The 13,537-nt window shown below is 42.6% G+C and overlaps 1 protein-coding gene across 1 annotated transcript; it reads left to right on the top strand.

Annotated features, from left to right (window-relative positions):
- Positions 1 to 2,177: 2,177 nt before the first annotated feature.
- LOC308641612 (putative olfactory receptor 10D4) lies at positions 2,178 to 3,109 on the top strand (the record flags this gene model as incomplete). Its single annotated transcript, XM_081280270.1, is given in 2 exon segments — positions 2,178 to 2,382; positions 2,385 to 3,109. Coding segments are annotated over 2 exon segments (930 nt in total).
- Between the last annotated feature and the right edge of the window lie 10,428 nt (positions 3,110 to 13,537).

Genomic DNA, 13,537 nt, shown 5'->3' on the forward strand with positions numbered 1-13,537 from the left:
CTCCCAGAGATAGTTTACATTTCTTGAGCCAAGGGAATATGTCTAATCCATTTTACAGTTCACTTGTCTGTCTCTCTTAGCAAGTGATTAACATCAGGCATAAATTGGATTCTAGATATTTGTTGGAGTAAGTGGAATTCATGTACATGTAAATAAACAAATGTATAATTGTTTTCATTGAAGAATTAGGTCTGGTACCCTCTACTCAATATTTATTGAATATTCATGATATTTTAACATAGAAGCCACAATATATGCCACACAGTACATAAGGCAGACAGTTCAAGTAATAGCTTCAAACTCCTATTGGCCCTTCATCATATTTTCTACTTTTCTATCTAGGCAGTAGCCCCTCTCCATACCATTGAGCACTGCCCATATTTGTTCCCCTGGACCCTGGACCCTGAACACAGGGCAAGCATATGACTTAACCAAGGACATTGTACTGAATTTTAAGTTGAGTTCCACAAAAGCAGAGGGCACTAATTTCAGGGACTCCAGAGGATGAGACTATTGAACTTGAGTCATTGCACAGCCTTGCTCTAAGGCTGCTCCACAAAACTCTACTGCTAATGGCCCTGGAGCTGCCCTTGTTCCCACACTTACTGGGCCTAGCTTTTCATCAATTTCTTTATTTCTCTCAGCTACTGCAGTTGCTGTTGCAATAGGTTAATTCTGGCAGTATTGTGGAGTAAAATAATGTATAAATGATCTATTAAAAACATTAGCACATAAAAAAGCACTAAATAAAAACATGTGCTATATAGGTATCAGATCAACCTTTATTCCACAAAGTATATTTTACAAAGGAAATTATAATAATCTCTCTCTCTTTCTCTTCATCTCACTTTCTCATTTCTGAGCTCCAATTATACCAAGTAGTTAATTGCACTCTTGCACAATGAGGTTCCTGACTTGAAGGATTAATGCCCAAAGGAAAACCAAGATTATTAAAATCTCCTGGGTTTATGAATTGTTGCAGTTCCTGGAGTCAGATAGGAAATGATTGTAAGGGAGCTGGAGTACACTTAGACATGTGGTATGCTACATGAAAATAGCTTAAAAAGAGAGTAATTCAGGACCCTTATTAGCAACCTGTAGGCTGCTGGGAATTGAGGCAGGGGAAGCTTCTTTCTTCTACTGGGGAGGAAACAAAAACAACATTCAACAATCCAGCCAGTTATGCACAGTGTTTGCTATATGAGTACCTGAAGTTTTGCCTTTGTTTATTATTTATTTATTTATATTTTGGTACAGGGATTGAACACAGGGGCATTTAACCACTGAGCCACCTCCTCAGCCCTGTTTTTGTATTTTATTTAAAGAAAGAGTCTTACTGCTTACCGCCTTGCTAAAATTCTGAGGCTGGCTTTGAACTCATGATCCTCCTGCCTCAGCCTGCTGGGCCTCTGAGATTACAGGGCTGGGACACCATGCCCAGTTTACCTTTATGTTTTATCTTGTCTTTCCTCATAATCATATATAGATGTGTATGTGAGAGAGAGAGAGACAGAGAAAGAGAGATAATAGATATTGATAGGGTCTTAGGCATTGTTTTTAGAATCCACGGAGCAATCTATAATTTAAAGATCTTACTGTGTTGGAAAATATAAAACAATAAAAAAATTCAAGGTTCCCAATTTATAAAACTTGTAAAGGTGTTTTTACTACCCTCTCCCCTGTGTCTCCTACTGGTGCAAAACTAGTGTTGTTGAAATTGGACCTGCTTAGAGAATTATAGACTTTGGAGCCTGAGGTGGAGGCTACCAGTCACTCATCTGCACTAATTTCAGGGACTCCAGAGGATGAGACCACTGAATAAATACTGTATCTTTTTCACGTGCGGCTTCCATAAGTGTCACAAAGGAACATTTCAATTAATGCAATTTAACAGTGTGTATGCAGAATGGAAGATAGGAGAATAGACCAATGAGGCTGAGTGGGATTGTTCATGAGTGCCACCTGCTATTGGAAAGTACACTGTGGAAGGGTATACCCATCTTGGGAGATGTGGGAAGGTAAAGACAATTTTTTCAGAAAGCATCACTCTCTAAATATCTAGATAATTTTCTTCTCCATTTCATTGCACTGATCTAAACAGAACAAATTTAAATACATATTAAATTTAACCACAGCTTTCTTTCTACAGACAATCAAGAATTGATTCTTCTATAAAAATGAGAAATCAAACCATGGTGAGCGAATTCATCCTGCTGGGAATCCCTGAGACAGAGGGCCTAGAGACAGCCCTTTTTTTCATGTTCTCATTATTTTATTTGTGTACCCTCCTGGGAAATGTGCTCATTCTCACTGCTATCATCTCCTCCTCTCGGCTTCACACTCCCATGTACTTTTTCTTGGGAAACCTCTCCATCTTTGACCTGGTTTCTCTTCCACAACTGCTCCCAAGATGTTGTTGTACCTCTCAGGGCAGGAACATGGCATCTCTTTCCAGGGCTGTGCTGCCCAGCTCTTCTTCTACCATTTCCTGGGCTGCACTGAGTGTTTCCTGTACACAGTGATGGCCTATGACCGCTTTGTTGCCATATGCTTTCCCTTGAGATACATGGTCATCATGAACCACAGAGTGTGCTCTGTCTTGGCCACAGGGACCTGGATGGGTGGCTGTGTCCATGCCATTATCCTAACCTCCGTCACCTTCCAGTTACCCTACTGTGGCTCCAACGAGGTGGGCTATTACTTCTGTGATATACCTGCAGTGCTACCTCTAGCCTGTGAGGACACATCTCTGGCTCAGAGAGTAGGTTTTACAAATGTTGGTCTTTTGTCTCTCATTTGCTTTTTTCTCATCCTTGTTTCCTACACTCGCATTGGGATCTCCATATCCAAAATTCATTCAACAGAGGGCAGGCAAAGAGCATTCTCCACCTGCAGTGCCCACCTGGCTGCGATTCTTTGTGCCTATGGGCCAGTCATCATCATCTACCTACGGCCTAACCCCAGGCCCCTGATGGGTGCTGTCGTTCAGATCTTGAACAACCTTGTGACTCCCATGCTGAACCCACTTATATACAGCCTGAGGAATAAAGACGTAAAATCAGCCCTGAGGAATGTATTTCCCAAGAGAAGTCTTGCTCTGGAAAAATAAATAAAAAATAAATAAAAGACTCTAAACCTTTTTAGGATGAAGTCTGATTTTCCATATCATAGGACAAATTCTCATCTGCAGTTCTCAAAACATACTGAAATAAAATATACTCTGAATAAATCTACCTCTTATTCTCAGTATTTTAATATACTTGTCCATCTTTTCCCCCCATGTTTATAATGAAATAGAACTGATAATGTTGCTACTTGACATTGTACTCATGCTGTATGAATTCTGTCTCAGCACAATTGTACCCCAAAACATTTCTTAGTTGTTTAAATAGTTGAAAGAATTAAAACACATCTGTCTCCTCATGGTCTTGGTTAAAAGTGTACTCTTATACATCATGAGGAAAAAGAGAGTGAGAGAAAAAAATTGAAGAAAGGCTAATACATAACATCAGAATTCTGTCTCTTTTCTTTTAGAGAGTGAACTCCAATTTCCAGCAAGCAACATCAAAATTCAAACTTAGTTAACTAATATTTAAGGTAATATCTTCTTGGAATAAAGTCTTGTGTGATTTTGAGAGTTTTTTATTGTGCGGATTCCTTTGGACCTAGATGTTTTCATTGCATTATTAGACCTCTGGAAAGATATGAGTCTATATTGTTTCTCATTAGATACACAAAGTAAGAATTTTTGTCTTGTAAAAATGTGATTAAAAAATTAAAAACTCCCATTGACAGTAAATGGTTTGCTATTTGGCTTTTTTATATATATATATTTATTATTTTTTAGTTCTCGGCGGACACAACATCTTTGTTTGTATGTGGTGCTGAGGATCGAACCCGGGCCGCACGCATGCCAGGCGAGCGCGCTACCGCTTGAGCCACATCCCCAGCCCCTGCTATTTGGCTTTAAAACAAAGATGTTGATTTATTTCTGTTTCTATAAAGAAAAACCAAACTAAAATTATTTAAATTCAAATAGGAATAGTAAATTTCCCTCCCACGGAGAGTTTCTTCCTTTCTCATAAAACAAACAATATAAGTTATTTTTCTTCCCCTAATCTCTGTGTTCCATAATGCTGAGGGTAAAACAGGTAAGTTTTGTTTCTAGAAACTATACTAAATTGTGTAATAAATATAATTCTCGTCCTCTTTTTCTATATTATTTTCTCTATTTATATTTTATCTACTAGTTATTTATTACTTTTCTTATAAGCCACATTAACTCCCCTTGGACAGATGAATGAAATAAATATTACAGAGAAAGAAAGAGGGAGTAAGGGAGGAAAGGAGGGAAGAAAGGAAAGAGAGAGAGACAGAGAAAAAAAGTAGGATAGGGAGGAAGTAATTTGTATTTTAGAAGTAAAATAGAATAGTGCTTTGTAATGAAATGGTTTTTGCTTTCTTCTTTTCTTCAATTTCTGTCCATCAACAGGTGACTAAAAATCAGTTCTCCAAGAAGAATCTATAAGTCATCACAGAGTGTGGAATGCACTATTAGAAACTATTAAAAGGTTCAGTGGCAGCTCATGCCAGTAACCAGGGAATTGCAAAGTGGTATCTAAGAATTTCTAAGGAAATAATGTATTCATCAGTTTTTCAATTGCTGTGACAAAATTCTGAGATAATCAATTTCAAGGAGTAAAGAAAAATTTGGCTCAGTGTTTCAGAGGTTTCAGTTTATGGCCATCTTCTGGCTTCAAGGTAGAAACATCAGGGCAAAAGGGCATGACAGTGGAAAGCTGCTCCTCTGCTGGCTTCTGGGAACTCAGAGAGATAGAGAAAGAGAAAGAGATTGGAAAGGGGTCTGGAACAAGACATTGCCTTCAAAGACGTGGCCCAGGCTACCCACCTCTTCCAACCTGGTCCAACTTCTAGAGTCTCCATCACTTTTTAGTAGTGCCCCTAGTTCTATTCAACATGTTAGCCTTTGGAAGGGCATTCAAGATTCAAATTATAACAGATGCTGTGATTGTTTTTCACAAGAAGTTAGGTTCCACTCTTGATAGAAATCAAATGGACAATATTGCAAATTTCAAAATCATTGATACACAAATGTTCCTTTCAAAAAGCAACAATTGGATTTAAATATGAAACATATCTAATGTTAACTAATACAATGTAAACAGTGGCTCCATTTTCTCCTATATGTGTAATGTCAATTAAAAAAATATTCATCTGCTAGAGTGAGGTTGTTATGACTCTAAATATTCTGCTAATCAGAAAACCCAAACAGCTCCTCTAGTTTTAAACACTTATATGTTTCTTTCTTTTTCCTTCACCTGCCTTTTGGGAGACAAATTGCGTGGGCTCTCTCTCATCCAGAGTGGCTGAGGAGTCACTAATCAAGACCTCTGGAAACGAAGGTGGAAGCAGGTCTGATTTTATTGCACATTTACAATGTATATAAACTCAGGCAGTAGGTAAGCAGATTATAGGCAGCCACCAACACAATGTCTTGCTAACTGTCCTTGCAGCAACCAGTCAAGGAGTGGGCCCTGGAGCAAGCACAGGGACCATAACACATGGCCTCACACCCAGGGCTGTGCCTACAGGGTAAGTGGTTTACCACTCATGTGCCTATGGGGGGGGTGGTTTGCCACTCAGATGCCCTTAACATATGCCATGTATGCAGTACTCCATGCACATGCCCCCCCATCTCACCCCTCTGACTGTGCTGCAAGGACTTCAGCCAGCATTGCTGTTTTTTGTTCGATGGCTTTTATATGGTTATATAAGCATCTCACAACAACACAAGAAAAATTTATCACTGCCATAAACAGCAAGGCCAGGGTAATTCCACTATAAGAATTAGTTAATTTGGCTATCAGGTTTCTCTGATGTTCAGTTAATCCCTGGAAGAAAGAGGAGGTTGTCAAGATAGATTTTAGTCTCATTGATTTTTGACAATTGTCTTGGTAAGGTTATACATAATCATAACATAGTTAGGGTCCCAAGCACCCTTAATATACTGAGAAAAACTGGAGAAGTGTAAGATTACATTTTCAGATACAGATATTGGGTTGTTAGAGTCTGTAAACAAGTCAGGATGGTGCCTGGCATTTTGCCAGAGAAATGTTAGGGTCTGTAAACAAGTTAAGATGGCACCTGGCAAAATGCCAGAGGGTGTGGTTTGTGAAGTAACGCCAGCGAGCCATTAAGTGTGGAGATTCCTTATTGGTTGACTGCTGTATCGAGTTTATGTTAATTAGATAAGCTGTGTGGAATGTATAAATACTCCTCCTGTCCTACAATAAATGGCTTCCACTCCTGCTGTATCAACGTACACAAGTTGTTCGTCACCCCCGGTTATTTTGCTGCAGCAGGACTGCGGCATTGGGTGACATAAATGCAATGAAATTCAGAGTCACAAGTGAGCCTTTGCAACATAAACAGAATATCTAGTTGTTCCTGGTAGAGGTCTTGTTCTTGCTGAATGACTAAAATAGCAGCTTGGGACAGTTAATTCAAGTCATTTTGAACAGCAAAGGCTTCTGCCATGGCAGTAGACAACTTGTTTACAGTCTGAGCAGTCTGGATACTCTGAGTGAATCAGCCGCAGTGGCTGTGGCATTTATGGCGGCCACCAGGGCAGTAATCCCAGCCATGATGAGGCTAATTGCATGCCTTGTCCTGTGCAGGATCTCATTCAGAAGATTCTCCATCTCCATGTCCCCCGGACTCCTCCACTCTCTAGACAGGTTCACTGGAAGTCAGATTGCACAGGGGGCACTCTGAAGATAAATATATGTTTAGCTTTCATAGCAAAGGTTAGACAATTTGTGAGCCAGCAGGATGTGTTGACTGCACAAGGGATCTCTGAGTGATATTTATGCCAACAGTACCATTGATTATTAGCATGGCAAAGGGTGGCATAACACAAGCTTGAGTATAGTGGGTATAGGTATAATTTGGCATAAAAGCAAATCCATAGTGAGGGTCTGAACTCATTATTAGTCCATTCATCCAGCCAGCTGCTGCTCATTTGATGGGTCTAGCAGCCAGAAATATTGGTGTGATATCTATCATGCTATACTGATTTCCTGCATAATGGTTGGTAATGGCTTGTCCTGTGTAGCAGTTACTGCGATAGCTCATATAGCTTTGGGGAATATCAGTTACATTCCAGGGAGCTGCACCCACTCAAGTGCATAGATGTTGTTCTTCCCCAGAGAAATTGCTCTTATCAAGGAGACCATCCCATGCATTTGTTATAGGAGCCTTTCATGAGACCATAGTAGATGAGAGGTCCCCATGAGGGGGGCCCAATGCTTATGGGCTGCTGTTTCTGTAGAAAATTTTGAAATTGAAAGAAAATTTAAAGCAAGTAAGGTTTTGTTCAAGGCATTGCAAGGGGACAATTGGTATAGTTTCCCTCCTCTGTTTTTTTAAGAGTCCCTGCAGCAGTCTTCCCTTTGTCAGGTTGCTTTGTGACTCCTGTGGTCTGGTCTAGTCCAGGTCTGACTTACCTACTTTGTCCTTTTGTGCCTTGCTTTTTACTTTCATTCTGTCCATTATGTACAGCGTAAGATGGTGAGTCGAGGGCTAACGAATGCCTTTGTCACTTTCCACCTAATATTCTACATTTCAAACCAAGGCCTTCAGCAGAACCTGGAAATGTTCTTCTGTTGTGTCAGGTGCTGCCAACATGGGCTTCTGGAGCAGTGTGAGGAAAGGTGCTGTTCAACTGTACATACAACTGGGAGCAGTTTCAGCCATGAGAATGTGAAGCTGATGTCAGCCTGCTAACATCAGCCTGTCTTATCAAAGGGAAAAAAATGTTTCCTGGGATATTTTTGGTGTAGACTGTTTAAATATAAAATTGAATTATATAATTTATTACATGAAATTAATTTTTAATAAACACTAATAGTACCTCATATCATTCTACCCAGTCATTATTACAGATAAAACATAAAAGTACAAATAACCGACACAAAATTACTTGCCTGTTGTTTGATTTTGTTATCAGTATCAACTTGCCCAAAAATCAGCAAGAAAAGTTAGACCTATACTGACATACGGCTGGGATCTGAATTATTTTGATGATTGGTAGTAGGGTTTGAACCCAGGGGCACTTAATCACTGAACCATGTTCCCATTTTTAATTTTTATCAGAGACAGGGTCTGGCTAATTTGCTTAGGGCCTCACTAAGTTGCTGAGGCTGGCCTTGAACTTGTGATCCTTCTGCATCAGCCTCCTGAGTTGCCAAGATTACTGGCATTTGTTACACCCAGCTTGAATTATTTTTTTAAAAGGAAAAGATGACATTTTGCAAAGGGCTGATTGACTATATAAAGTTGGACACTTAATAGTATCTAACCTTTTCTAAAAGAAACGTTTTTATTTGAACATAAAATAAACTAATCAGTGTAACTTCAGATATCTTTTTTTTAATATATTTTTTTTAGTTTAGTTGAATACAGTACCTTTATTTATTTTTACGTGATGCTGAGGATCGAACCCAGCACCTTGTACATGTTAGGTGAGCACTCTACTGCTGAGCCACAACCTCTTTTGCTGTTTGAATTATGGAGGTGGTGTCTTTGGGAATCACATCTCTGTACTGGTAATTACCATGTGAGCTCACATGACCCCTCTGAATCTCATTCCTATCAATGATATGTGAAGTGGACACAGCCTTATAGGATTGAGGGTTGAGTGAAATAACACTTGGAGTGATTAACTCAGTGTGGGAGACAGTACTGTTGACTGCTGTGATACTCTGCTAAGCAGTGTTAGATCTAAGTAAAAATGTCTTCTTTATCATCTGTTTATTCCAGAGAACTTTTTTAAGGGAAGTTGTCAATGAATGTTGTCCATACTCCAGTGGAAATAAATTTCAAACATTGATAGTTGACTTCAGATGACCTTTTTTAAAAATCTGTGTAACTTTTAGGGTTTTCCTACTTTGTTTTTATGAGTTTCCTTTGGTTTTGCATTTAAATTTGAGGATGAAAACATACACAATACACTTTTAAAGTGCAATTATTATGCACTTTTATGCACCTGAAACTTCAAATCTGAACTTTGAACAAGTTCGTATTACAGTGGTGCCGCGGGGATTGTGTTATCTGACAGCAAGGATTTTGGTGGAGTCAGTAGACCTATAAGCATAACAGTTGTTCGGTATCTTTAGCCTTGTTCTTCCAGAACTTTATGTAGGACAGCTGGTCGTGGCTCTAAATTTGTATCTCGAACAAACCTTTTTTCCTGATCCCTCTACTTGTACGCAACTGCCTAATCACCGTCTCTTGGATGCCAGCTGTTCATGCTCCTGATCTTTCCATTGCTTAGGCCCCAAACCTGGGAATTATCCTCCACTCTACATCTAATCAAGTAGTTGTGTCATATTTGCCTTGGAATTGTACCCAGGATCAAGCCCTTTCTCCTTCCTGTAACCAGCCAGCTCTGAACCACCAGTGTTCCTTGGTTGTGTTGCTTAGCGCCTTCTTCCTCCCCCCACAAAAGGTCTCCCTGCCTCAACCTTGGCCCTTGTGCGGTCTCTTTCTCAGTGCAACTGCCAGAGGAAGCCTTGAAATCTATCCTGTCACTTACCTGCTCAAACTCTTGCGGGTAATTTCCTGTACCACCCGAGTACAAGCCAGAGTCCTTCCTGAGTCCCCAAAGGCTCTGCTGCATCCACCCGTGCTATCCAGTCCCTCATCCTGCCGACTCGTCTCTCCCACACTCACCCCTGCCCCTCTGCTTCAGCCACGTTTTCAGCTCCAGGACACCTGGAGAGCCTCAGCCCTGGCTGTTCCCCGGCCTCTAAACCCACATGCCTGGCTAACTCACTTCCTTTGCAGTTTTTATTAAATTTCCCCGACCTTAACACTATTTCAAAAGTCAGCTTTTTCATTGTTGTGACTTAATGACCCAACTAGAACAACTGCAGAGGAGGAAAAGAATTGGGGGGCTCACGGTTTCAGGGGTCTCAATCCATAAACAGTAGACTCCATTCCTCGAGGCTCAAGTGAGACTGAACATCATGGCAGAAGAGTGTTATCAGAGGGAGGAAGCTCCGTGATGACCAGGAAGCAGTGACTCCACTCACCAGGTACAAATATATACCCAGAGCCACGCCCCCAATGAACCACCTCCCCCAGCCACACCCATCTGCCTCCAGTTACCACGCAGTTCATCCCATCAGGGATTAACTCACTGATTAGGTTAAGGCTCCAGCCAAATCATTTCTCCTCCAAACCTTCATGGTCTCACAGGTGAGCTTCTGGTGGACACCTCAGATCCAAACCATAACCCTAATTGACAGTGAGGACTCTGTTTCAGTGTTCCAATTTAAATTCAGGTTGGAATTCAGTAGGTCTGGGGTAGGGCCGCATTTTTTAGTAAATCCTTAGGTGATACCTATACTATTTATGGGCCTCATGGACCACACTGGGGAGCAGAGGTCCAACATGCTATGCAATTTACATATTCATTATGTCACCTGGTGTGTCCCCCATGCTAGACCAGAAGATCCATCAAAGCAGAGTCTTCTACGCATGTATCCCAAGCACCTAAACTTCACCTGCCACACGACACATTCTCAAATACTTTTATGAATGATTCAGTAGGTATTATTAAATATTTATATAACTACGTATGAAATCCCATCGTGAGTAATTGAAACTATTCAGTAATTTTCCATCTCTCTCCAAAAATTTTCCTTGACGTGGCAGACACAAAGATCTCCCTGCAGGGAAGCCTTGCTCCCAGCCGCTCCGCTGACACCCTCCTGTCTGAGCCAAAGTTATGCTTTTCGGCCAGTTTCTGAGTCAGGCAAGGGGGCAGGTGTCAGAAGGCAGTGTCCTGCAGCAGGCAGCTTCACCTGGGGGGCTCCCTGCTGGGCTGGCAGATACTCTTGTCAGGCCCCATCACAGACAGGCCACTGCTCGCCCCCGCCCAGCTGCTCCGTTTTCTTTGACAGGTGTTGGTCCCCCATAAACCTTTTGCTTCCTTTGCTCTTCCTCTGGTTTCCAGAGGATCCAATTCACAATACCTGAGACCAAAGGCCCCCGCCTACTTTTCTACTCTGGTTTGCTCCCTCCTCCCTTGCTTTAAAGGAACCTGCCAAACCCTGGCATGCACCACGTGGCCCTGTTCAAACAGTAATCCGCAGCCTCCTGAGTCTCCTGTGCTGGCCGGCACAGATCCACACAGTTTCTGTCTGGCCTTTTTAAGCTATTTCCTGATTTAAAATACAAATTTCCATTTTGAAGTGTGGATCCAGACTTAACGCCTTGGCACACCTTTGATAAGTGGTCCACAGACAGTGAGAGATGTCAATCATGCAATAACCACTCTTCAGGAAGTTTCCTTCAAAGCCATAGAGTGACAACAGAGTGAGAGGCCAGACTTCAACCCTGGCTCTGCCACTCAGAGACTGGGCACGAGTTTCTTTTGACTACATGTAAAATGAGGATAATAAGACCTCACAGGGGTGAAAAAAGATCAATGAAATTATACATGTACTGAGCAAGGAGTCAGGTATGTGGTGTTGCTATGACTAAATGGAAGTTAACTACAAGCAAGGCCAAGGAAAAGCTCTTTACTAAATAGCACAGAAGTAGTCCTTGTGAGACGTAGGTGTGTGTGTTAACCTATGTTGATTAAGACCAAGTTATCCAGGTTTAAAAAGAAAATTGAGCTGGGGACTCTATTCACAGTGCTTGGCCTACGTGGCCCTTCTGGAGATGACCTCCTGCCTCCTCTTGGCTCTGCCATGGTGGGGGTCATTTCTGTTGCTTCACTTTTTCTCTTGTTAAAATGCAGATGCTGTGGGAACTTGAAACTGCCATTTATCCTTATCAGTTACTGGTTCATTGGTTTGGGTGAGTTTATCAACTGCTACTGCAAGAATGGGTAACAGAATAGCTAAACTAACAGAAAACCTCTTTATCATAGAAACTTTCAAACCTATGCCCCGCCCCCCACAGGGGGGCCACCGCATGTCCCTCGCTGAGCTTGGCATTCACCAAGTCCCATTTTGTTTCACACACCCACTGGCCCTCTAGTATGTCAAAGCAAATCTCAGGCATCATTTCTGAGTGAGGGTCACATCTTAATATGTACCTCCAAAGCAAAGGACTTTGATTTTTTTTTTTTTAATTGTGGTATCCTTAGCCCACCTAAAAGTGTTGGCAATGACTTAGGGACCTAGATCATTCAAATACAAGGCCAGGGCTCATTCATTACTTTCCTTTTACACTTGAGTCGGAATCCAAATGGGGGCACCTCTGGGTAGATTTTAGTGGGAAAGGGTGAGAGTTGAGGAACAGAGAGCGTTGGAGCCAGTGCATAAGGAAGCACAGAGAGGAGGTTCTGAGAGCTCCTGGCCCTGCTCGGTTCCCTTCCGTTACTGCTCAGGGTTGGGGTCTCAGCGCCGCAGGCTCTGCAGCCCAGGAATGTGGTGCAGGTCTTCCTGAGGGCTGTGCCCTCCAGGTGCCGCAGACCCCAGACGCTCACCACCAATTTCTTCTTCCCAGGTTCTTGTCTCACAAATTCAAAGACTGAAATTCATGGATGAGGATGAGTGAGTGGGAGAGGAGGATTTATTCAGGTGTCAATAAAAACAGAATTTCCACAGAGGGAAAGAGGACTGGACAGTCCTGCCCTCTTAGTATGCTGGTCTAAAGGTTTATATGGCACCTGGGTCGATGCTATGGGTCCCAACTTATGCTAATCAGGGCTTGGAAGGGGGCGAATTCGACTGGCTAGGCCCACTCAGGTCTGCTGCCCTCTGCCCTCCCAGCAGGTGGCCTGGCTCCCGGCTTCCCAGGACGTTGAGGGCCACAGATTGCAGACGCTGGTGGGTTCCAGGCTGCTGGGCTGGCATTATGGGCTGTGCAGCCTGAGCCCTGTCATTTCCCCCTCTGAAGGAGTGCCCCAAGTACCATTAGGGGAAAGGGGTCATGACTGCTCTGGCTACTTCAGGCTGAGAAGGGGCACTGACGGGGGATGGCAGGCACAGTGCTTCTGCAGAGGCCCGTTCGGGGGCCCTCAGTACAGGGGAGCTTGGTTTTGAATTCCACCTGTAGGGCCATTTATAGGTTGGGCTTCTCCCACATCAGGGGGTCTAGAAGTCCTGGTGGCAATGCTCGGCAGCTGGGGAAACAGCTGGGCTGTGGGGGCTGTCCCCTCCACACCAGCCCCCCAGGAGCTTGCAGCCTGCTGAGGAATTGAAATTTGGCTCCAACTTCCTCTGGTTCTGATGAGAAAAGGACTCGTATCCACGTCAGTTTCAACACCCACTTCCTTAAGGTGAGGTTTTAAGTTAGAATCCTGAATAGGACTAGGCCTAGCAGCAGGTTGGGGTCATCGTCCTCGCCACCCAGAGGTCACCCTGATTCTAAAGTGGATGGAAGGTGCATAGAGCTACACGGGCTTAACCAGCTATGTAGGGGGAGCACCAGCTCATGTCAGTGGTCCCTGAGAACGGGAGGTGGAAAGGTGTCCCGGAGAGACCAGAGGAGCAGA

This window comes from Spermophilus citellus (assembly GCF_964194105.1).
Source record: "Spermophilus citellus genome assembly, chromosome: 2".
NCBI lineage: Eukaryota > Metazoa > Chordata > Mammalia > Rodentia > Sciuridae > Spermophilus > Spermophilus citellus.